The following is a 23506-nucleotide window of genomic DNA, read 5'->3' as shown; positions in this document are numbered from 1 at the left end:
GTCACAATTATTGAATTTACTCAAACTCTAAATACGCGATTCTGTGGAATGTGCATTTAAATAACGGCTCGTAGTGGTGTATTTATTTCTTCTACCGGTAGGTGGACTAAAGAGCAATTTTATTCAACGTCATCGTAGAAGAAGCCAATCAGCCCTCCCACAGGTTGGTGTGTGACGTCACGAAAGGACAAAGCTCTACCGGGGGGTCGTTCTCTCTTTCGGAGCCGCCGGTTTGCAGCTAAGTGGAGGCGCCATCTTAAGACGCACGCAAAGTAAGTTCCAATTTGTCGCTTCGAAAGCAAACGCGGTCAACATCCGTCAAGGTTATAAAGTGTGCTTGGCATCTTATGGCATGTCAACTCCAGAAAACATCTTGTCATAGTTCGTTTCCTTGTTTTGACACCGGAGCAACCATTCCACCTTGTAGCGGTCAAGTTAGCATTGCAGTGTAGCATCAAAGCTAGCAGTGCATGCATGGTATGTGACAGGGCAGATCGATTGTATTTTTGACACACGCTTGAACGACGGTGGTCTTAAATAAGCAAACGCCGCGACATTTGTGTTGTCTTTTCGTGTTCGTTATGGCACGCCGATCGGCGTGGGTGGGTCGTTTTCCCTGTAGCTTCAATCCGATCACAGCTAACTTGTTGCCTCATTGCAGCGCAGCTCCGCGGACAGGCAGGACCACCAGCATGTATCCCTCTACTTTGACACAGCTGGCCCGGGCCAATCCATTCAGCGCCCCCTTGTTCACCCTCCAGAAAGTGGAGGAACCACAGCAGAGTGTGCAGAGGACGCGCCGCTTAGCAGCAGCCGCCACGGCAGACGGTAACGATCCCCCCTTCTTCCGCAGGCCGCCTCCTTCAGGACTCGTGTTAGCGGCGTTCGCCTAGCCAACCGGTTTTATCACATTGTTCCTTCATCCTGGCCCCGTTTTTTTTCATTTTTACTTGCTACTATTTGAGGTGCAATGCATCTCGACGTTTGTAGTCGGTGCTCTTAAGCGACGTGAAAACAACTACTCAGGCCTTTGCGGAAGCTAAGCTGCTAATGGAGGACAAGGAAGGACACATTGATATCTCCCTTTTGTGCAGCGTCAAACTGAAACGGGCGTGGGATAATCTTTGCAATACCGGTGTCAACATGGCCTAAATTAATTTAATTGCAATCGTTACATATTCACCGTGAAGACTTGTGGCCACTGTCGATAAACGAGAACAAATTCCCCTGGCGTTTCACAATAGGCCTGGTTGTAAAAGCGGCATACCGTGTTTTTTTTTTTGGGGGGGGGGGGTAATTGCAATTATAATACTTTGGTCAAGAGTGTTGTCCTTATGCTTGACCTCTACTAATAATCAAGTTGGGCGGCTCAAATAGAGCTGATAAGTGTAGTTATTAGTGATGGGAGAGGAGAGTTTGGTGAAAATTGAGGTCACTTTGCTTTATTTTCTGACAACACTGTTGCCCTTTGCTTTGGCAGCTCTATTTTAAATGCCAAGCCGGTAAGTTTGCAACTAATGGTTCATTCCTGCCCTGGGTTTGTCAGAGCAACAGGTTAACTTTTGTTTTTTTTAATCTATCTTAATGCTATATACTTATGGATTTGTTTTCCCTTTAAATCTAACCTGTTTCCTCAGAGGGAGACAGTTGTGAGTTTGGCTCTCAGAAGTATTTGGTCCTGTGTGGCTTTGGTGGGATTGTGAGCTGTGGCACCACACACACAGCAGTCGTTCCCCTCGATCTGGTCAAATGCAGAATGCAGGTCTGTCTTTTCGGCTTGGTGTCAGTTTTTGAACTCCATCCATGACATCCCCCCTTTTTATACGTATTTTTTTAAGTTCCGAATTTGCATGTAGAATGGAGACAATCCAGTTGTGAAATTCCCACCCCTGCCACCCACCCTGGCATGCAGATTGGAGTGATCACTACATGGCGGCATGCCTCGTACCTCATTGATTGACTTGCACGCACGTGATGTCATTTGACCCTTTCTCCTCTTAAGCCAATGGAGGGGGAGTGTAGGTCAAGGAGACGAGACTGTGAGGGATTATTGATCAACATTGACTGGGCAATCCATTACAAATTTTTTTTTCTGTCTCAATTTGAATGCGAGATACGGATTATATTTATGATGAGTCGTCATTTTATTAGCGTTGTCTCTGACCTGTCAGGTAAGACTGATTTGAAAGGTAAAAGTACATTACATGTCATAATAATTCAAGAAATGTTTTAAATGTGGATTTAATTGTTGTCGGGGATCTTGGACCACACTGATGGGTTGCACAAATTCACGGGCGTAATTATGACTATTGTGCAGTGACTATTCTGCAGTTTGACATTAATTGTTAATTAGGTATGAAAGTTCAAATGTTTTGTACGATTCAGGACTTTGAAAACATCACTGTGGTCCATTCAAGTTCAAACTGGAATCACTTGTCAATGATATTTTGGGTGTTCCAACAAATTGTGGCATGTGTGAGACAGCCATATAAAAGGAAGAGTCCTTTTTTAAAATATGAATTGAGACTGTCATCTTCCTTTTCCACTGCCTGGTACAGAGTTGCCTCGATGCAACGCTACTCTCTAATTGTCTAAAATGACCTTTTTCGAAATATTTACTGTACATCAATATAAACATTTTTTTACGATAACAGGCAGTGTTGCAATTATAGAAATGTAATCATTTGAGGCGTGTAAAGTTGCGTCACTACCATCCAGTGGAAAAGTGTCCCGAAAGATTTGGGGATTTCTTGACAACTCTTCCATTATGTGGCTCTGAATTGGTGTTGATTTTTTTTCCCCCTTTTGTGTTTTGCATGTGACCCTTTGCATGTCGCATGTTTGTTGTCCCCTTCTACCACACAGAGGAATTTAGCTGCGAGTTTGGCTCTTCCAAGTACTATGCCCTGTGTGGCTTTGGGGGTATCCTGAGCTGCGGCCTCACGCACACAGCGGTAGTACCCCTCGACCTTGTCAAGTGTCGTCTGCAGGTTTGTATGGAAATCTAAAGCTTGGCCTCGGCAAGAATTCCCAGTCGTGGCTCCAAAATGCACTCATGACCCAGAAGCTCATGATATGAGGCTAATTTGAAACGCAGTCAGCCATGTTGTACATAATGTTGATCAATTTAAAATGTGCTTTCTAAATGGCCGAGGCTTTTTCGAAAAGATTAAAAATTCTCGCCAAATTGCGGGGGTGAAAAAGTTGAGGAGAAAATGCACTGGTTTGGTCCTTACTGTAGTTTTTTTTCTTCTCCAAGGTGAACCCAGACAAGTACAAGAGCATCGGCAATGGTTTTTCCGTAACCGTGAGGGAGGACGGTGTCCGAGGCTTGGCTAAGGGCTGGGCCCCCACCTTCATCGGCTACTCCATGCAGGGACTCTGCAAGTTTGGCTTCTATGAAGTGTTTAAGATCTTTTACAGTGACTTGCTCGGAGAGGTGAGTGCGGTGTTCTCAACTCTCTTTCACACACACAAAAGAAAAATACCAGTCTGGACTCGCCTTTCCGTGATGTCGTCATACAGGAGAACACCTACATGTGGAGAACATCGCTGTACCTTGCTGCCTCAGCCAGCGCCGAATTCTTCGCCGACATCGCCCTGGCTCCTATGGAGGCTGTCAAAGTGCGCATCCAGACCCAGCCGGGCTACGCCAACACCCTTAGAGAGTGTGTCCCCAAGATGTACGCCGAGGAGGGTCTCTGGGCGTAAGTGATGCCGTCGTCTTCCCATTGGTTTGTGGAACGGTCACATTGGTGGCTGAGCGGGTACACAACTGCGGCATTGAATTGTGTTCAATGACAAAACACGTTCCTTAGATCCACCTCTGGGGGGCGCTCTGCTGTGAGCCGGGCGCCCTCGGCAGCTTTCGGGCTGTACGGTCGGAGGTGCTTGAGTCATTGGCGTGTGAGAGCAGTCTACCCGTTTCCCAGCTTAGCCGCACCGCCGGAACCCCGTTCTTTGTGAACGGGAGATCGCCCAGTGTTGCGAGCCAGGGGAACGGACACTTGTAATAGCTTGATGTATGAAATAAAAGCGCCATGACGTCTCGGGTCTTGCCCCCAATATCTGACCTAGATTCTACAAGGGCGTGGTACCTCTGTGGATGAGGCAAATCCCTTACACCATGATGAAATTTGCCTGCTTTGAGCGCACGGTGGAAATGCTCTACAAGTATGTCGTTCCCAAGCCCCGCAGCGAGTGCAGCAAACCCGAGCAGCTGGTGGTCACCTTCGTGGCTGGTTACATCGGTAAGTCACGGGAAAAATTCGGGTTCACCCCACAAGTTTGGCACAGTGGAATCCCACTGTTTGCCATGTTAGAATGCACACATCCCTCTTTGTTGTTTTTTTTAAACCCCTTAAATCCAGTTGGAGTAACTCATTTTCCTCTCTGTGTGCAGCTGGCGTGTTTTGCGCCATTGTGTCCCACCCCGCCGATTCTGTGGTGTCTGTGCTGAACAAGGAGAAGGGAAGCACCGCCGTCCAGGTCCTCAAGCGGCTCGGACCCAAAGGTGGGTGTCAAAAGTATTTCAACCGTTTTTTTGGATTGACACGCTCCTTAGATCCACCTCTAGAGGGCGCTGTGCTCTTGAGCTGAGCCCCTCTGCAGCTTTCCGGCTGTACTGTTGGAGGTGCTTGAGTCATTGGCGTGTAAGAGCAGTCTACCTGTTCCCCGGCTTACTCGCGCCACTGGCAACCGTGTCCTCGACAGACATGGGATCACCCAGTGTTGCTAGCCAGGTGGACGGACAGTTAATCAGGATGTCTGTCAAAGGGAAATGGAATAGTACGTTGTCATCAATCACACTGTTTGTGTATTTTTGCATATCCGCCTTTTTTGTTCTGCGCAGGTGTGTGGAAGGGCTTGGTCGCTCGTATCATCATGATCGGTACCCTGACGGCGCTGCAGTGGTTCATCTATGATTCGGTCAAGGTCTACTTCCGTCTGCCCCGCCCTCCTCCCCCAGAGATGCCCGAGTCCCTGAAGAAGAAGCTTGGCGTAGAGTAATAAAGCCCACCCCACCACCTCTTACGCGTCTAGATGGCAACCAACAGATGAAAACGTGTTTCCCAACTCGCATTCAGCGCGCACAGCAGTTTTCTATATTTATGCCCTCAGTCCAGCTGTTTCAATGAATGGGGCTGTAACTATCATGTATATTAAAGATATAAAAAGGTGAGTGTCCAATCTGTGCTCACCAAGAGATGGACAAATATTCCTTTGTTGTGCAACACTGGTTTGATTTTATTCCGCTCCTGTGATTTGAAAATGGAAATTAAAAACACTTCCAGTTGGGAAAGTTTTGGGACTTTTGTAATTTTACACACTCCTACACAGGTGCAATGAAAACAAGGTTGCTTACTTGTGAATTAAAATATGTTACATCCAATTAAGGTCATATTAAATCGTATATATTAACCACAATAAAGTTTGTGGTTACCCTAAATAGTGCAGAGCGAAACTGAAAAAACGCACAATATCTCCACTTTAAACTACTTGTATGGATTATACTTATACAATCACACAAATTGGAATTATTGAGTAGATATGAGGCAATCTTCCCTCCACATGATTTATGCTACTAATACATCAGACCAGCTGGTGGCAGTGTACGGAATGACACTAGCCTCAATGTGCCAGCTGGACATAAAGACATGCGTGTATTGTCAGAAATATCCATATTTTGTGATATTTCCGAAAACTATCAACCGCCCCTTGGCCCCCCTTCGCAACGCGTGTGAAGCCTAATGTGTGACATGTGGAAAGATGTCTGCGCAACAGCGGCATCTGCATCATCTAATGGTGGCATGGCTGGCCTGGGTCATAGCAACACACACTCGACCATCATTAGAATCCATTTGGTCGCTCATAAAATAGGCAGTTTGTATGCTGGCAACCTTGTTGGAAAGAGGATGCACCTAACTGGGGATGCTAGCGAGGGAGGTCACGGGAAATGGAGCCCATTTGTGCCACCGCTATTGAAGGAAATTTCCAAGCTCTAAAATGATCCACATATTGTTTTTTTGCTGTAAAATTGTGATAACGCAAAACAACTATGAGCCAAAATATTTTTACTCCACAGTGGCAGCTCCACTCTTTCATGCCAAATATATTCAAAGAGCTTTCCCATATTTAAAAATAAAAACACCTGCAGACGTATTGCAATGCCTGAATTGAATCGAAAATGAAGTTTTAAGAAATCTGCATATGGAAACTGTGGAAAGCTGGCATCTGTCGTTGACAAAAGAAAGAGGTAGCAACAACAAAGGCACTGCTGCGGCGAAGGGGCATTCATGCGTCCATTCATTGACGTGAGCGCCTCGTGCCATGAGGCTTTCGAGCGGACTGAATTTGCTCCTGGTCACGTGGACATGGGGCCTTTCTGGGTGGTCTGTGTGATTCAGGGCAAGGGACCTACTAGAACTATACTATTTCCTGAGACGACTGTCTCCTTTTCTTCCTCTTGTCCGTGTTTAGTGCAGTACGCTCCACATCACCAAACAGTGCAGTGCCTAAAATTCAAGAGCAACATCTGATTTCCATTGATTTGTTTTCATTACATTTTTATTCATTCCTGTTATTTATTTTATTTTAATTTTTTCATTTACCAGAGGTGTGCCAACATTTTTGCCCATGTGTGAATGAGAATATAGAGAACAGCTTTGGCGGATCATGAAATAATCGCGTGAGACATTCCATGACCGCTCTTTGTGTTGTTATGTAATAGCACGACAGCCCCGCCTCCTCCCAATTTAATCCCCCCCCCCCTCCCCTCCAACAGCCTCTCTTGCTCTCATTCTCTTCATGGTTCAAATGCAGCGGTACTCAAACATCCACACAAAAGCTCCCGATGCAGCCGATTGGTTCCTTCGAGAGATGAGCCCGTTCTAATCCCGTTGGATGGGGAGAGGAGCACGACCTCTGCGTCCAATTGGACAACAGCCTGCATCACCGCCGCCATCATGGTGTGACGTGGGCAGTATCAGCAGGGGGTGCAGAGGCACATGTTGTCATGCATGCACCGTTGGTGTAATGCGCATTAGAGGCTACACATGAAATTTACTCAAGTACTTTTCAAAAAACAAAAATGGCAACCAGCTTTAGCTCTTTTGCTTGGCCAAACAATTTTCAACCCAAGACTATGGGTCTTTTCAACCCAAGACTATGGGTAGAAAATTGATGGTCACAAACAGTTTTTCATGTTCTGTGAATACAAGGATGGGTGAGTACCGACACCAGGTATCGGTATAGGGCCGAAACCGGCCTTATTTGGAGGTACGGCCTATTTGTCAAATTTATGGGTTTGGTCATGTGACATTCACAGACTGGACCCTTTGGCACTGTGACGCCATTTTCAGTAAAGTGACACATTGCACAAAGGTAATATTAATCAGAATACAATGTTCAGACGACAAATTCTTGTTTTTAAACAAGCAACGAGGGATAATGAGTGTCTTTGCTGTCAATGGAATATCGGCGACAGGTAAGGAACATCCCAGTTGTTGTAGTGCATTCTGGGAGTTGTAGTACCAGCGTTGCGTGCCTGACTGCACCAACTGCCCACTTAATACAATTATTCCAAATATTTCAGGGGTGTTAAAATCCTCTAAATCCGGCCATGGTTTTGCTCACTAATCCCTGAAATTGACAATGCAACCTTGTTTAGGATATTGTCTCAACTATTTAGCTGAGGCGACAATGCCGCACTATCTGCCGTGGCAAGAAGAGGCTGAAATTCGTCACGTCTGACTCCTCATGCTCACGATTCCCCCCATATTGGCATCCTCCCGGCGGTCCAAGCCACCCTCCTCTTCCTCCTCCCATTTTAGTTCCCCGCCAGCCTCCACTCAGCCTCACCACCTGCCCGCGACAACGTCCGAATAACGGATTTTAAAAGCGCCAGAAAATGTAAGTCTCCCTATCTATGATATATTGGAATGTTCGTTGCGGTGGTCTGTCGAGATACGTGTGCGACGCCGCACCAGCGATGGATGCGTTGAGTTGAAATGCGCTGCCAAGTTACAGTCATCACGTTATTTGGTCACACGCGTGACAAAAAAATAAAAAAGGCCCATTTGTGGTAGTTAGTGAGCGGCGCAGTCAGTAGCCGACACCTATATCATGGAATAACGAGCTATTTATTTATTTGCGATGTCACGTGTGCGCTCGCTGCGCGGATTTATTTTATTTCTAACTAAAACCATGCGCGAGTCGCGGATTAATCTCTTATCATACACAGTCACGGAAAAATTGAATCTCGAATTCTGCATAATGGGTGGCCTCTTACGTAAAATCAGCAGCACTTAAATAATCCAAAATCTACCATATTTACCGCCTCGCTATAACCACACAGTGGGCCATTTTCAGACCCTCCTTTACTCTACCACGTGAAAAAAAAAACCAAATAAATAAATTGAGACACACACGTACACACACGAACCTGGGATTTAATGTCTGGATTCTTAAAAGATATTAATATATCATTGGCAGGCAATGCATTTTAATCATAGGAGGCCAATACAGACTTGAAGCACATCACACCAAAGTGGATGGTTTATCTGTAAATAACTAGCATCCGCAGATGAGAAAGTCATTTCAGCTGTGCAGAGTGTCCCCATTTTGTGACCAGCACAAGCATTTGACCTTGATATCATCCAGGACGTTTGCATAGTTCAGTTGGTGGATGATTTTTGCTGTACAAGCCTATTTTCTTCAATTGGGCTTGTCTGTCAAAATCTCTGCTTGTGTTACCTGTTTTTTTTTGTCGCATGTGACATCGTTTGTCGCTTTTTGGGGACAAGAGTCACCACTGGAGTCAGAAAAATCATTATCTGGCAACAATGACTCCTTTCCATGCCTTCCCTGCAGCTCCATCATGTCGTCGGTGCTACAGAAACTCATCAGCCCTCTGCCGGGTAGCTCTACAGAGCCCCCCAGGAACAAAGTGACTGTGGTCGGGGTGGGCCAGGTGGGCATGGCTTGCGCCATCAGCATCCTCCTGCGGGTAAGGCACTCAGCATACAAAATACAGTGACAGTTTGACGTAGACAGGAAAAATCTAAGAAAATCTGAAGTCTACCTATTCGCAGGTTGGCATTTTTTGACGCAATCCCCCGCTTATATGTGTATTTTTTTCACCTTTTTTCAGTTTATTTTATTTTTTTTACTTGATGATGCTTGTGCTCACTTTGCAAGGATCTGTGTGATGAGCTGGCTCTGGTGGATGTGATGGAGGATCGCCTGAAGGGAGAGGTGATGGACCTGCAGCACGGCAGCCTTTTCCTCAAGACTTCCAAGATTGTAGCGGACAAAGGTCGGAACGCACCGCTCTCACAGGCTAGCATGCTCTCTGCGGCTTACTCATCACTCATCATTACAAAGGATCTCATTTTGCTCCTCCAGACTACGCAGTGACTGCCAACTCTCGCTTGGTCGTGGTGACCGCCGGAGTCCGCCAGCAGGAGGGCGAGAGCCGCCTCAACTTGGTGCAGAGGAACGTAAAGGTTTTCAAGTCCATCATCCCTCAGATAATGAAGCACAGCCCACAATGCACACTCATCGTTGTGTCCAACCCTGGTAGGCACAAAACAGCTGCATGTGGTTGGCAGTCGTTGCAGTACACAATTGTTATTCGACGCCATTTGATGACACACCCATTCACAGTGGACATACTCACCTACGTGACCTGGAAGCTGAGCGGCCTGCCCAAACACCGCGTCATCGGCAGTGGCACCAACTTGGACTCTGCCCGCTTTCGCTTCATGATGGCTGAACGCCTTGGCATCCATGCTAGCTCGTTCAATGGCTGGGTGCTGGGTGAGCACGGAGACACCAGCGGTGAGTCTCCGCAATGAATCGGCTCAGCTGTCCATCATTATCTAGCATGCCTTGACCCTGAGAACAAAACGCGCAATTTGAAAGTTGGACTCATCAGACCACAGCACACTTTTCTCACTTTACGTCAGTCCATCTCAGATGAACCCAGAGAAGTATTGTGCTTCATCTATTCCAGTGCCTGTGTGGAGTGGTGCAAATGTCGCCGGGGTCAATTTGCAGAAGCTGAATCCCGACATCGGCAGCGATGATGATAAAGAACAGTGGAAGGCCACACATAAAGCCGTGGTGGACAGGTATGCCATGTGAAAATGTATATATATTCACATATAGGATGTATAGAGATTTGTTTAACAATCATGTCTACTAATCACTGTAATGTTTATCCTGCTACTGTGGTTAGATAGCATAGAGCGGTGGGTAAATAATCTCCTTGTGTTTAAAGAGAGTGAATACATAAATTGATTGTAGTCGATGCTGCTGTCGCTGTGGGAAAACTGGAGTGCCTCTGATATTTGAGGCTAAGCGGGGACGACGGGTTTTTAGTACAAAGTGCCCCGTGGGATCGTTGTGGGCTTAATGCAGCAGGGCTCAGGCTACTGGGTAATCAGAGCTGGGCATCCACCACTCACACGTAATGATGAAAAGACTCAGCGGTAACGATTTTCTTTTTGTTTGCAAATTGAGTTATTTTGAATCCATAGACACATGCCATCAAACGTTACATTAACAAAGTGCCACATGGTGTGCTAGTGCCTATGAAGTGATCAAGCTGAAGGGTTACACCAACTGGGCCATTGGACTGAGCGTGGCCGACCTGACAGAGAGCATCGTCAAGAACATGAGCCGTGTTCACCCAGTTTCCACCATGGTCAAGGTAAGACACAAGCATGCTCATTTGAAATTGAAATTCCAAATTATTATAACCTTGGTCCAAATACTCTCCATGTGTCTACTAAGGGCATGTATGGGATCGGAGAGGAGGTCTTCCTGTCTCTGCCCTGCGTTCTGAATAGCAGTGGTGTAGGCAGCGTCGTCAACATGACCCTGACGGACGGTGAAGTGGCTCAGATAAAAAAGAGCGCTGACACTCTCTGGGGGATCCAGAGCGACCTCAAGGATGTTTGAACACTGACAGATCACCGTGATCCAGAGAAACCTGTCATCATGCACAATGTCATCTTGTTAGATTCCTCTCAGTCAAACCTCACAATTCTTTTAAAGCACAACGTCAGTGATTTTGGATGGTGTCATGTAACCTGAAGTATTGGCTGGTGCTTTTTGCTTTCAAAACACAAGCACATTTTCTCCTAAATGACTAATAAATTGAACCATTGTGGGTGTGTAGTAGTCAATATCGGTGTACTTTTAAGCACAACCAAACTGGATCCTGAGCCTGTTGCTCTTTCACACTGACCAAAACAGAACCTGATGTCTGGATCAAAGCCCAAGACTCCACATAGGCAGTTTTCCTTGTCTATGTACCATGTATTATTAATCTGAAATTCTAGAGAACATTTAAGTCTGTACAAAAGACACCAAAAGTGTGATTGAACCCTAAGCACATTGTCTTTCAAGCAATCAATTGTTACTTAATAAAGTAATTCAACCCATGGACAATGATTGTTTTGTGTATATTTTTAAATTGATTTGTGACATGGGCGGCCCGGTAGTCCAGTGGTTAGCACGTCGGCTTCACAGTGCAGAGGTACCGGGTTCGATTCCAGCTCCGGCCTCCCTGTGTGGAGTTTGCATGTTCTCCCCGGCCCTGCGTGGGTTTTCTCCGGGTGCTCCGGTTTCCTCCCACATTCCAAAAAACATGCATGTCAGGCTGATTGGACGCTCTAAATTGTCCCTAGGTGTGAGTGTGGGCGTGGATGGTTGTTCGTCTCTGTGTGCCCTGCGATTGGCTGGCAACTGATTCAGGGTGTCCCCCGCCTACTGCCCGGAGATGGCTGGGATAGGCTCCGGCACCCCCGCGACCCTTGTGAGGATCAAGCGGTTCGGAAAATGGATGGATGGATGGATTTGTGACATTTTTTCAATCAAATGTAACATTTGTATTTAACCACCATTTGAGAACTATTCAGTCCAGCAGAGATTTCTGAACACATTTTTAAAATCACATCGAAGTTGTATTTTTCCTTCTTAGTAGTCCATTTATAATATCTGGTGTCAGTGCAATTTTCCTAGAAAATTATCTTGTTGGATTTTTATTTTATTTTTATTTTGTATCAGTGATATCGTTTCTCGTTTCCGCTTCCAGACTTTTCTCTCGCGATATTTCGCATGACACCAACAGTTGGGTGGGTTTGATGAGAAATGCGTTCTGATTGGCTGATTAATTTTTAACACGAACTGATGATTTTTTGAGTGACAGCTCAGTGACCCGGATCGAGCATCTACTTTGTGTTCATTGTCTATGGTTTCTTGTGGCGGGAATTCATCAAAAGCGGCTTGTCGACCCTGAAACATCGAGCTTACTTTTCAGGTTTTCCATTTCGATAAAATGTGAGGATATAAATTTCATATATGTATATATATATATATATTCGAGGTAATATTAGCAAATAACGACAGCTAACGTTAGCTGCTCAGTTGTGGCTCAGCGGCTTGGCTGTGCTTTTCACATGCTACTAGCATCAATGTTCATGAAACCAAGAAGCGAGATAGAAAGCCTGGAAGATCAAAGAAGAAACCAAGAAGTGAGTTAATTAACTTTCATTTGACTCAAAAGTTGTTATTTGTGTATGTTTTATTCTGTAAAAACTGGAAATAACTCATTACAAATTACTGAAGGTGAAAACCATTTAACAAAAGTGCCCCTGAATTAATGAACGTCAGATATATGAACATTGAACCTAACTATAATTAGTAAATGATGACTGAAAACAAAAAACGAATAAATACCATAAACCTCAACAAAACAAAACAAAAATCGAAGTCTGACTTCACATAAATAACGTGGATTATTGTATGAAATGAAATAACACTCTCGGTTTTATCTTTTTGCTGTGTCCAACAGCAAGACTACATTACAGGTTTAAAAAAAGTGGGGGAGATAACAGTGAACGACATTTTACTGCCACCTTGTGTCAGATTTACTCACCACTAAAAGTACAGTAAAGCTTTTTAATAATTTTACATTGCTCTTACTAGAGTGTCTAATAACTACTGAGATTAAGTAATGTGATTTCTTTTTCACTTTTCCGATGCTACTTTATTCGTAGTCCAACATGGCATACACAAAGTCAAAATCATCTTCAGGTCAGCACCTCCAGTTGTCGTGGAAAAAGTATTGGAGGTGAAAATCTGTTTGTTCTGGCTCTCTGAATAGCTCTTCTGTAGATGAACGGATGATTGTAGCGCTTGCCAAAGCGAAGGCCGAACGGGTTGACGTTGAATTTGTTCCTGTGGTCGTTGCACAGGAGCTGCTGCTGGGTGTCGTTTTCTCTCAGGGAGAAACAAAGGTTGGGATCCTCCAAAAAGTCTCCCACGGCGCTTCTTCTGGAACGGACGGAATCTAATGGAAAAGGAGGAGAATCAAGATCATACCTGTAAGATAAGAAATAACAACTAAATGGGCAAGCAGCGGAATGCTGTATGGAGAGCAGAAGTTGTTACCCGTTCCCTGTGATTCCTGCTCAGGTAGAAATCCTGACAGAGCTGCTCCGAGACACCTTGCATCTTCGCCAAAAATCAACCCAAACATCATAACTACAACTGCAAACTTCATCTTGGGAGAAGAAGACCCTCGCTTCCTCTCTTGTGTCCCGAAAGCTGCAAAAGTGTGTGGTTAATATTTTGCTACTCCAACGATATGATCACCGCCATCCATTGCGACTTGTTTTATATCCCACTCGAAGAGGTGACACCGCACCCCGGTAGCTCGCAGCCAATCACATTCACCCGCATTTCCGTAAATTGCCGTGCGGAAATGCATCATTCATTCGTTTTTCTCAGAAAATGTTGACACCTCAGTTTGTAGTTTGGGTTAATCTATTTCATGTAAAGGGAACAGTGATTCAACGTCGCTGTGTCTGGATTCGAAATTGATGTATGCCGAGAACTCTGATTTCAAAAAATTCCCGTAAAATACAAAGAAATTCCACATTTACGCTTATTGGAACAGATATCAGGAAAGAAGTATTATTTTGATCAGTGTTTGCTTTTCTAGCAAGATATTGCAAACAACTATCTTTTTTTTCATGTGTCGTATCAATGTAAAATATCACTTGACCCTCTTTAAGTAATTTTAATACTTACCGGGAATACTTCCACTTCCGACTTCATTTCCCAATCAGCTTCATACATGACATCACTAAACCCAATTTTGTTATCACGTGGTTTGTGTTTATGTGGGCTAAAGGTTGGCGGCAGAAGGCGGAGTGGGAGTTCATACGCCGTCACACCATATCGATCTTGTCCTCTCTCGTGAAGGTCCAATACCGAGTCCCCTGTTGAGAAAAACCTTTCTGCAACTTTATCAGAAACGTTTTTGGGGTTTTTTTGCGGTTTGTTTCTTTACAGTGAAGATGCCTCTGTCACGGTCTTTGTCGATGACATCTTTAAGTGGCGTACTGCCAGCATGGGAGGAGGATGACTTGCCCGTGGAGGACCTGCTGCTCTTCGAGGTCGCCTGGGAAGTCACCAATAAAGGTTCAACGTTTTTGTTCCCGTCGTCCATTATGAATATTGTTTCGATTCTTTCTTTTAGACCTCATTTTGGGGGCATTACATTGAGAGTTTTGTGTGTGTGTTCCTTCAAAACATGTGCGACTGGGCTCCACGCAAGAGTAAATATTGAAAGCCAGAGAAAGTGGAGACAGTTCAATGCCTTTTAAAAGTTACACATTAAGCTAGGCACCAGCTATTCCTATATGTGGACTTCACTATTTTCACGATAACGCCATGCATTTCTAAAACCACGTTATGACCACCGTAGCACCTTCTCACTTTCAAAGGAAAACTAAATGTAATTTAACCCTAACTGGTCACGTCGTCCAGTTCGGAGGCCATTCAGGTGTTTCATGTTGTCCTCTGAGACGTCATTTCAACGTCATTGTGGGCTCGCTGAGCATTAATGGTCTTTCATAACAGTCTTTTCTGCTGTGTGTCAGACACTGCAGGAGAAAAGAAAAAAATAACACTTCCACCTGTTTTAAAATGGTCTAAAATATGCTGCTGGTATACCGGATATGTTGTACAACGCAAGACCACCGCAGATGAATGGCAGTCCACCATTAGCAGTGCATGAAGTATACAATTCACATGCTTGACAAAGTTGTACTTGACTTGACTTGACTCTCTCAAATATGTTAGCTTCCTCACTGCAGCGCTCTGAATTAAAAAAACAAACAAACAAACAAAGTATCTGGATTTTTTAAAATGAATGGGTGGGAGCACTAATTGGTCTTGGTTTGTGTTTGGTACAGTCGGAGGAATTTACACTGTGATTCAGACCAAGGCCAAGATCACTGTGGACGAATGGGGGGAGAACTACTTCATGTTGGGGCCCTATTTTGAACACAACTTCAAGACTCAGGTGGAAGCCTGCGAGCCACCTTTTCCTCCAATCAAGAAGGCCTTGGATGCTCTGATCCAGAATGGTTGCCAGGTTTGAGACATTAAGAACACACACATTATTTTTCCCCATAATATATCTTCAGCCGTTAATACATGTAACCACTAGATGGCAATTGTACACCATGGCCCATCGTGACTGCAGCCTGGTCTGGCCAGATGTGAGGATGAAGGAGAAAATTGTTCCAATAATCTTAAGATGCACCTGAACAAGTTTAGGCCGCAACTACCCTAAATTGACATGATTGGTTTTGACACAAGATCATTTTATGTTTCTGACATCAAGACATATATGTCGAAGCTCAGAAATTATACAGCAAATGACTTTTTTGCCCGCTCTTTGTTTTAGGCTTATTTTGGCCGTTGGCTAATTGAGGGCAGCCCCTATGTGATCCTTTTTGACATTGGAACGGCCGCTTGGAACCTGGACCGCTGGAAGGATGACCTATGGGAGACCTGCAACATTGGTCTGCCCTACCACGACCGCGAAGCAAATGACTCGCTCATCCTGGGCTCGCTGATTGCCTGGTTCTTCAAAGAGGTCCTTATTTTTTTTTTCCTCCCAATAACCTTTCTCAATCATTCAGGAACAGATGTATCGAAGAATAATGATGCCCTTTTGTTTCCAGTTAACAGACCTGCTTGGAGACAAGCCCAACGTCATCGCTCATTTCCATGAGTGGCAGGCAGGTCCTGGGCTTATTCTCTGTCGCTCTCGGAAGATCCCCATGGCAACCGTCTTCACTACTCATGCAACTCTGCTGGGACGATATCTCTGCGCAGGGAATGTTGACTTCTACAACAACTTAGATAAGGTAAAGTTTATGCCAAGGAATTAGGAATCGCCCTAACCGCACTTGAAGGTCTGAAACTGAATATCGTCAATTGTCGTTTTGTTTCGTGGAAACTGACCGCAGTCTGTAGACCTTTACAAGCACTTTGAGTATTGTTTAAAGGTGTTGAAATGTGTGTGAATGGGGTTTTGTAATTGGCCCATTGTAAAGGTCAACATTGGAGCGAAAGGCCAGTCACCGGCTGAGTGGATGATTGACAACAAGCGTACACTGTTCGACCTGAACCGGCGAATCCATATTTTGTTCATCAGTTTTATGGATGCAATCATTTGGAGCACATTATCCATTTTCAGCTGATGCGCAGATTGCGAACGTGGTCTGCTTGCCAAAAGACTTTGACTACTTTGTAATTTTAATAAATGTTGCTGTGTGGGTGTGTACGCGCTGCAGTTCAACATCGACAAGGAGGCCGGCGAGCGTCAAATTTACCATCGCTACTGCTTGGAGAGAGCCGCTGTCCATTGTTCTCACGTCTTCACAACAGTCTCGCAGATCACCGCTGTGGAGGCCAATCATATGCTACATAGAAAGCCAGGTAGACTTTTAGGTTTCACGGTGTGTGAGTTTTGGATCTAGATGATTCTGTGGACTTTTCTGGGGTGGAGGGGGGCAATATAAATAGACAATCCGCTCAGAGGCATACGTCACAGTTTTAAAGACGTGAATTCTTTGTGTTTTTCTTTGCTTATGCGTCTCCTTTTAATATGTTCACCGAGCAGATGTGGTGACTCCTAATGGACTGAATGTAAAAAAGTTCTCAGCCATGCATGAGTTTCAGAACCTACACTCCATCAACAAGGCTCGCATCCAGGAGTTTGTCCGAGGACACTTCTACGGGTGAGTCTTAGTGATGGAACAAATGAAGTGTCTGAATTGTCCACAGAATCAATTGGTTTGCGAAACCAATGCGTTCGATTTAACAGACATCTCGACTTCAACCTCGATAAAACGCTCTTCTTCTTCATCGCTGGGCGCTATGAGTTCTCCAACAAGGGAGCCGATCTTTTCCTCGAGTCGCTATCCAGGCTCAACTACCTGCTTCGAGTGAGTCTTCAATCCCCGAGGGCAAATCTTCTGTTCAGAACAATCTGCGCCATGCGTAAAGCATTCTTCTTGCTCAATCCCTGCCTCAGGTCCACAGAAATGATGTGACGGTGGTCGTTTTCTTCATCATGCCAGCTAAAACCAACAACTTCAATGTGGAATCCCTGAAGGGGCAAGCTGTACGCAAACAACTTTGGTATGCCATGCGGTGGTTTAATTTCATGCTCATTAATGAATTTATTTAATTGTCATTCATGGGGATTCCAGTCTAACCTAAACTAAAATCTGTCAGCCAATCCATCGCAATTGCAAAAAGCAAGAGCCTCGGAGTTGATACCTGGTGCAATCCCACCTCCATCCAAAAATATTATCGAATTAGGATTTCATTCTCCTCATACTCCTTTTTTTTTTAGAGTGCCCCAAATACTCCTATATCTGTCTTGAAATAGATATTACATATTGGCCATATAAAAGAAGCCATGAGCAGAAAAAAAAGATGACTTACGTAGTGTAATTATTTCCAAGTGTGGTTTCTACTCCACAGGGATACGGCCCACACTGTGAAAGAGAAGTTTGGGAAAAGGCTGTATGATGCGCTCTTAATGTAAGTCGTTTTTAATTTTTTTGTAATAAATTGAGCCTTGAGTTTTTGGTGATAAAATCTGGTTTAAATAACTGGTGTGGTGATCAGAGGCAAGATCCCTGATATGAACTCCATTCTGGACCGGGATGACTTCACTATAATGAAGAGAGCCATCTACGCCACTCAGGTACAGTACTGTCATCTGAACCACTTTTTTTTTTTAAATTATTATTCTGGGCTGCGTGTAGAAAGCAGTTGGACATCTGGATTCTTCACCTTACTCGAACAACCTCAGCTCCATCTATTTTTTTTTCTGAATGGATCCACATTTTCCAAGTAGCAATCAATGAGAGTGATGGCGCCCACTGCTACTGAATTATTGAAAGAGGTATGAGGTAGATCCTCATGTGTGGTAAACCATGAATGAAAGTCAGCGCAATAACTTAGCTGAGACTCAATTACCATCTCCTATCCCAGACTCTGGTTTAATCGACTGGTTGTGTCAGTGTGATCTACGTCATAACAGAGAGTTGAAATCTAAATCCGATTCAAAGGTCTTTCTCAATGAAAGAAATTTATGTTAATGTCAATATTTCAGAGGTTTTGGAATTGAATGCAAATGGGACTCACTACAAATGTCCGGCGGGCATGATGGACTGAATGTCCTCATCGCTAACTCGAGAATGAGTTGTTGTGATTGGTCGTTTTTCATCCGCTGTCCCCCCCAGTTTTCATCACCCCCCCCCCCCCCCCCCCCACCACCACCACTCTTTGCAATAACCCCGTTGTTTATTTCACAAAGTTTCAGAATCATTGACTGTCACGCTCCGGTCCAGGCTGCTGTCTGGGTTGGCATTGCAGCTTTAAATGTCAGCTACCTCAGCTACAGTTCTACACTACATTATTTCATTAAAAAATTAAAAAAAAAAAATTAAAACCAGTTTTTGTTGGTAGGGTGATGAAAACAGACTTCTAAGGCAAAATGGGTTTTATTTGTCGAGAATGGATGATCCTAATGTGCGCTCTTTTGACAGAGACACAGCCTCCCTCCAGTGACAACCCACAACATGCTTGATGACTCATCAGATCCCATCCTCGCAAACATCCGACGGATCGGCCTCTTCAATTCCAGGAACGACCGTGTTAAGGTACTCTCTTATCAATCGCCTTCCTGTGAGAGTTTTACTTGTTGCCCATTTGGATTTCAATCCACAATGACCTGAACTGTACTGTTACTAAAGATCTGATGATGCGTTTCTCCTCCCCAGGTGATCTTCCATCCCGAATTCCTGTCCTCTACGAGTCCTCTGCTGCCGCTAGACTATGAGGACTTTGTCCGTGGCTGTAACCTCGGCGTATTCCCCTCCTACTATGAGCCTTGGGGATACACACCAGGTAAGCTCAGGACAGTCAGACAAGTGATGTTTTCAATACTTGTAGTTTGTTCTTGCTACCACTATGGTGGCCATATTGTCGTTTGATGTTTTTTTTTTTTTTTCTTGTACTATTCCTCAGGTGAATGCACAGTAATGGGGATTCCCAGTGTGACGACAAACCTTTCTGGTTTTGGATGCTTCATGGAGGAACATGTATCAGACCCTGCCGCCTATGGTGTGTACACACACGCACACCTAAAATAGCGTCGCGATCCAGAAAAATGCAACGCCGTTTTAAAAATTTTCCCTTCACTCTTTTCTCAGGTATTTACATCGTGGACCGGCGGTTCCGTTCTGCCGACGAGTCCTGCAACCAGCTGACTCAGTTCATGTTCAGTTTTTGCCAGCAGTCGCGGCGTCAGCGCATCATCCAACGCAACAGAGCGGAGAGGTTGTCTGACCTGTTGGACTGGAGATACCTGGGACGGGTTTGTTCACGCAAAACGGTCTCTATTCAGTTTAATACACGGTCAGGAATTTAATCCTGCCCTTTGCGGGATTGTCGCTGGAACTTGCTGCCAATAGACGACAAATGTTTTTAGTCCTTTTTTTTTTTCCTGGCTCACATGATCCTAAACTGCTATTGTGGAGTGTACAGTGGTTTTCTTTTTTTTCTTCAGGACGTTCCAAAATGGTTGCATTGGCCACAACAAAGATTTGGAACTTATAAACTCTCACTTTGAAAGCCATTGCATTAAAAGTGTGTTTTCAATTTCTCTGATAAACTAACTGCTGACGAAATTATCGACTTCTCATTTACAGTTCTACATTCACGCACGCCTCCTTGCGCTGAGCAGAGCTTTCCCTGACAAGTTTAAAGTGGACCCAATGGCGCCTTTAAAGGTCAGATCCTAAGTTCCAAATTACTAATGGGTGGGTATTGACAAAAATCAGACATTTCCCCACAGCCAATGAAATGTCAACACAACGTTACGCTGCTCCACATTAGTCGAGCTGTGTGTATTTTGTGAACAAAGTAAAATAAATGAATAAAATAGTGCTGCTATCATCCCAAGAAAACATGCTTTGTTTTTACCTTCCTTTGAATTTTTAGAGGGGCTCCTGTTCTGAGAAATGTGGATGCGGTTGTATCCGTCCCTCATTTTTTGGGCATTAATTGGCAGTTTAGCATTTGGGTGATTGACAAGCTTTGGAGTGCCGATTGTTACATTGCGTCACAATACAAGAAGGCTGCCTTTTGCTCGGATTTCAGGGATGCATTGTGCATCCTTACATGATATGCATTGTTTATATCCATTACTGGACATTTCATTTACATAGTGACAATTAAAAACAAAATCCTGTTTGTTTTTTATTCTTATTAACAAACCTTTTTTGAGTTACTTGACAAAGTCCAATGTTTTTGATTTTATGTTCCCAAAGGTCTCTTTTAACGATAGAATTGGCCAATATTCATCTTCTCTGTCCACAGATGGAGGGTTTCCGCTATCCCCGGCCTTACTCGGTGCCCCCCTCTCCGTCGGTTTCGGTCCACTCCACGCCCCACCACAGCGACGTGGAGGACGACGACGATGATGATGAACCCTACGATGAAGACGAGGAGGCAGAAAAGGACCGACTGAACATCAAGACTCCCTTCGTCCTGGGTACGGCGCCAGAAGACAAAAACTGAGATTTTTACTGATTTCCAGGATTCCTAAAGAGGGTAAGGTCAGACTTCAATTATTTAAATTTGAGTGACATGTCAATGTAGGACTGAGTCGCTTTAAGTTATAGCAAACATTTTAAATTGACCTGAGTGGACGACTGAATAAATTAATAGACACACGTGAATATTTTCAACTCTGGGGAAAAATGCACTTCACCGGAGAGGTGTCCAGGAGACGTCTGAACTAACGGTAGATTTTTTTTTTCATTTTGAATATACAGTTTTATATACATGCCAATATTATACAATTGTGTTTTGGTTCACTTGTATTTAAATATTTTCTCAGCATGCAACCTGTAGACACAATAATAAAATGTTAATAGCTGACGGCTCTTGAATTGGATCGTGATGATATTGCGCGTTAACATCGATGCAGTAAGTAACCCACCACTGCAACTTCAGGCAACGTCACAAAAATGGTGCTTGCAGTTTATTAAAACGTCACACTTCAAATGTACAGTTTTCAGAGTCGGCGATACAATGTACAAAACATCCGTTCTCCCCCCGCGCAGAAATGGACGACGACATCCGTCGAACCAGGGAGCGCCGCACTTTCAGAAGTATTCTCTCTTCCACACCGGCATCTCCTGGAAGTACACCTCCTCGAGGTTTTCATCAGCTCCGCGAAAGAGACATCGAGACAGTCACATTTCAGGTGGAGCAGTGCATCAATTCGTACAACTTGTCTGGATTCTTTTAGTTGCTCTTATCTTCAGAATTCTTTATATATACACAAAGGCTAAAAGTCGGTCGCGGAAAGAAAACCCCACAATGATCAATGAAACTGTATTTAAAAGTGTCAAAATAATAAAAGGATGGAACTCTTGCGCCCAACCTACTCGAAGCAGTTACTGCAAGAAAATAATTTCTGGAACTATCATCACTGGGTGCCCCCCCCCCCAAAAAAAAATCGAAAACAATGATTGAATAGATAATATAGAACAAGCGAGATATTCCACGTGGTGGTACGCTTACCCCCATCCCTGGCCTGCTGCAAAAAGTTGAGCAAAATAGTGGCAGCCTGGTCCACGTTCAGCTTCTCTGTGTTCTGACTGCGGGTCTCTGTTAAAACGGAGTGCCGATTTATTACGGACGGTTTAAATGTGTTCCTCTTGAGCGCAACGTTGTTTACTGGACGTTGTGAGAGAGGCAGTCATTAAAAATACCTCAATGTCGCCGATTCTTTTATTGTATTACATTTCCCGTTGTTTTTAACTAACCATGACTCTGGCTTCTTGTACCGTATTGATCATTCAAGGTCGCGAGGAACTGGAGCCAACCCAAACGGAGTTCGGCACACCAGTGCACAATTTAAAGTCTGTTGAATATTTGACAATTCAGTTTTGACTTCTGTAAGCAATGTAAGGTTGTACCTAAGTGTAAAGTGTCATACACGTCGCCCTCTTTTCGGTCCTCTGAGATGAACCTGCGTCCTTCTGAGAAAATTGCGCAGAATCAAAAAGCACCGCATGAAACTCGCAGGCTAAAACTTCGGAATGAACGAAAACGCGGGTTGAGCTGCAAGTACGTACGAGTGCCTTTGAGATACAGCATAGCCTGCGGTGTCCAGTTTCTCCTTTGGAAAGAGCCCTAAAAGTCAGGAGAGAAAAAAACATCAACTTGCGTATAAATTGTATACCCAATTTTAGATGTATTTATAAAATATATATTTTTAAAATGAATTGCAAAAATCTAGATTTGTCATTGTTCATATTTTCGGTAGTGTTTAAGAAAGAAAGGAAAATAAACCTAACCTTCGGCGCACTCCAGGTTTGTGTGACAAACGCAACCAATAAGAGAGTCAGAATATAAGTTAAAGTGATGGTCTTCAAACCCTGCGGGGGTTAGAGAAGGGTAATCAATTTTAATACTCGAGTATACTCATGTTACAGCATGATCAAATGTCATTTCTGCAGTATAACAGGACACAACATTTTTTGCATAATGTGCAATTTTGGTTAAGAAGTCAAAATGATGATAAACACTGAAAACCGTAACCCCAAACAGCCTGAAAGAAATACGTCACTAAAGGTGTTAATCAAAACCTTTTTTTTTTTTTACAAATTAGACCTTCAAATGTGGAATTGAAGTCAATCTTACGCGACTTACATTCATGGTGAAAGATAGCGCACAGGTTCGGTGTCGAGAAGGGTGAAAAGGTCCTGAATCACTTCTGCTGCTCTTCCTCCTCCTATTTATATCCTCAAGATGGGAAAGTCTCCCTGCTCCCCCCCGCCTTCTTCGTGATGCCAGCAGCGATAGGTCATGCCAATTTGATAAACGGGGGGTGGGGGGGGGGTGAATGAATGGAGGCCAGCAATCAATTCAACGTGTTCATTGACTGGATGGAGTACACTGTAAATATTTCTGAATTAAAAATGCTGCCGTAAGCAGCTCCAGCCCCGCCACGAGCGCAATTTTTCAGAATGATGGCATCGTAGGGCCACTGGAAAATGTTGCGGCTTGGTGCTGCCGCTGTCAATCGCGTCAGCGGCAATAT

General features: G+C 44.2%; 5 protein-coding genes and 2 non-coding genes across 12 annotated transcripts; 5 read left to right on the top strand and 2 right to left on the bottom strand.

The window, feature by feature from the left end:
- The first annotated feature begins 108 nt into the window (after window positions 1–108).
- Window positions 109–5302, top strand: slc25a3a (solute carrier family 25 member 3a). 3 transcript variants are annotated; one of them, XM_086103132.1, is made up of 8 exons: window positions 109–272; window positions 662–828; window positions 2866–2990; window positions 3260–3439; window positions 3526–3707; window positions 4078–4250; window positions 4403–4513; window positions 4853–5302. In XM_086103132.1, the coding sequence occupies exons 2-8, from the start codon at window positions 693–695 to the stop codon at window positions 5008–5010; spliced, it is 1065 nt and encodes a 354-aa protein (XP_085959258.1). In that variant the 5' UTR covers window positions 109–272; window positions 662–692; the 3' UTR covers window positions 5011–5302. The 3 variants fall into 3 exon arrangements, with proteins under 3 accessions (XP_085959258.1, XP_085959259.1, XP_085959260.1); XM_086103133.1 differs by lacking the exon at window positions 2866–2990 and adding an exon at window positions 1638–1762; XM_086103134.1 differs by having other exon boundaries at window positions 175–272; window positions 667–828.
- Window positions 3805–4008, top strand: LOC147186219 (small nucleolar RNA SNORA53). The gene has a single exon (XR_015099424.1). It is a non-coding gene; the product is annotated as a small nucleolar RNA SNORA53 (small nucleolar RNA).
- On the top strand, window positions 4551–4755 carry LOC147186218 (small nucleolar RNA SNORA53). The gene has a single exon (XR_015099423.1). It is a non-coding gene; the product is annotated as a small nucleolar RNA SNORA53 (small nucleolar RNA).
- Window positions 5303–7048: 1746 nt separating the features above from the next.
- Window positions 7049–11457, top strand: ldhba (lactate dehydrogenase Ba). 2 transcript variants are annotated; one of them, XM_086103412.1, is made up of 8 exons: window positions 7451–7911; window positions 8872–9007; window positions 9199–9316; window positions 9406–9579; window positions 9667–9840; window positions 10016–10133; window positions 10591–10714; window positions 10798–11457. In XM_086103412.1, exons 2-8 carry the CDS (start codon window positions 8879–8881, stop codon window positions 10963–10965), a joined length of 1005 nt encoding a protein of 334 aa, XP_085959538.1. In that variant the 5' UTR covers window positions 7451–7911; window positions 8872–8878; the 3' UTR covers window positions 10966–11457. The 2 variants fall into 2 exon arrangements, with proteins under 2 accessions (XP_085959537.1, XP_085959538.1); XM_086103411.1 differs by having other exon boundaries at window positions 7049–7911; window positions 9406–9840.
- Window positions 11458–12995: 1538 nt separating this feature from the next.
- Window positions 12996–13573, bottom strand: kiss2 (kisspeptin 2). Its single transcript, XM_086103105.1, has 2 exons — window positions 13462–13573; window positions 12996–13360 (listed from the first exon to the last, which is right to left on the bottom strand). Exons 1-2 carry the CDS (start codon window positions 13571–13573, stop codon window positions 13101–13103), a joined length of 372 nt encoding a protein of 123 aa, XP_085959231.1. The 3' UTR covers window positions 12996–13100.
- gys2 (glycogen synthase 2) lies at window positions 13487–21840 on the top strand. Its single transcript, XM_086103094.1, has 18 exons — window positions 13487–13625; window positions 14368–14496; window positions 15273–15454; window positions 15770–15961; window positions 16050–16235; window positions 16665–16809; window positions 16994–17111; window positions 17198–17318; window positions 17408–17514; window positions 17863–17922; window positions 18010–18088; window positions 18936–19049; window positions 19170–19296; window positions 19417–19512; window positions 19602–19765; window positions 20100–20180; window positions 20770–21003; window positions 21519–21840. Coding segments are annotated over exons 1-17 (2103 nt in total). The 5' UTR covers window positions 13487–13624; the 3' UTR covers window positions 20971–21003; window positions 21519–21840.
- On the bottom strand, window positions 21410–23254 carry spx (spexin hormone). 3 transcript variants are annotated; one of them, XM_086103100.1, is made up of 6 exons: window positions 23116–23254; window positions 22761–22841; window positions 22539–22596; window positions 22380–22442; window positions 21982–22068; window positions 21410–21625 (listed from the first exon to the last, which is right to left on the bottom strand). In XM_086103100.1, exons 1-6 carry the CDS (start codon window positions 23119–23121, stop codon window positions 21561–21563), a joined length of 360 nt encoding a protein of 119 aa, XP_085959226.1. In that variant the 5' UTR covers window positions 23122–23254; the 3' UTR covers window positions 21410–21560. The 3 variants fall into 3 exon arrangements, with proteins under 3 accessions (XP_085959226.1, XP_085959227.1, XP_085959228.1); XM_086103101.1 differs by having other exon boundaries at window positions 22380–22439; XM_086103102.1 differs by lacking the exon at window positions 22380–22442.
- Window positions 23255–23506: the final 252 nt, after the last annotated feature.

This window comes from Hippocampus guttulatus, chromosome 22 (assembly GCF_054856545.1).
Source record: "Hippocampus guttulatus isolate MCC_2025c chromosome 22, RoL_Hgut_1.0, whole genome shotgun sequence".
In the NCBI taxonomy this organism is placed as follows: Eukaryota; Metazoa; Chordata; class Actinopteri; order Syngnathiformes; family Syngnathidae; genus Hippocampus; species Hippocampus guttulatus.
Note: the sequence above shows the minus strand (reverse complement) of the source record. Positions and strands in the feature narration are given on the sequence as shown.

Excerpts from the sequence above, each read along its gene's own strand:
- slc25a3a (XM_086103132.1), top strand. The coding sequence starts at position 693 with ATGTATCCCTCTACTTTGACACAGCTGGCCCGGGCCAATCCATTCAGC. Across the intron at positions 3,440-3,525 it reads ACAGTGACTTGCTCGGAGAG|GAGAACACCTACATGTGGAG; the intron begins GTGAGTGCGGTG and ends GTCGTCATACAG. Across the intron at positions 4,514-4,852 it reads CAAGCGGCTCGGACCCAAAG|GTGTGTGGAAGGGCTTGGTC; the intron begins GTGGGTGTCAAA and ends TGTTCTGCGCAG.
- ldhba (XM_086103411.1), top strand. The coding sequence starts at position 8,879 with ATGTCGTCGGTGCTACAGAAACTCATCAGCCCTCTGCCGGGTAGCTCT. Across the intron at positions 9,008-9,198 it reads CCATCAGCATCCTCCTGCGG|GATCTGTGTGATGAGCTGGC; the intron begins GTAAGGCACTCA and ends TCACTTTGCAAG. Across the intron at positions 10,134-10,590 it reads CATAAAGCCGTGGTGGACAG|TGCCTATGAAGTGATCAAGC; the intron begins GTATGCCATGTG and ends ATGGTGTGCTAG.
- kiss2 (XM_086103105.1), bottom strand. The coding sequence starts at position 13,573 with ATGAAGTTTGCAGTTGTAGTTATGATGTTTGGGTTGATTTTTGGCGAA. Across the intron at positions 13,361-13,461 it reads GCAGGAATCACAGGGAACGG|ATTCCGTCCGTTCCAGAAGA; the intron begins GTAACAACTTCT and ends CTTTTCCATTAG.
- gys2 (XM_086103094.1), top strand. Across the intron at positions 16,236-16,664 it reads TCTACAACAACTTAGATAAG|TTCAACATCGACAAGGAGGC; the intron begins GTAAAGTTTATG and ends TACGCGCTGCAG. Across the intron at positions 17,923-18,009 it reads CTGTATGATGCGCTCTTAAT|AGGCAAGATCCCTGATATGA; the intron begins GTAAGTCGTTTT and ends TGTGGTGATCAG.
- spx (XM_086103100.1), bottom strand. Across the intron at positions 22,443-22,538 it reads GCTGTATCTCAAAGGCACTC|AAGGACGCAGGTTCATCTCA; the intron begins GTACGTACTTGC and ends CAATTTTCTCAG. Across the intron at positions 21,626-21,981 it reads GCAGCAGGCCAGGGATGGGG|CTGATGAAAACCTCGAGGAG; the intron begins GTAAGCGTACCA and ends TCTTTCGCGGAG.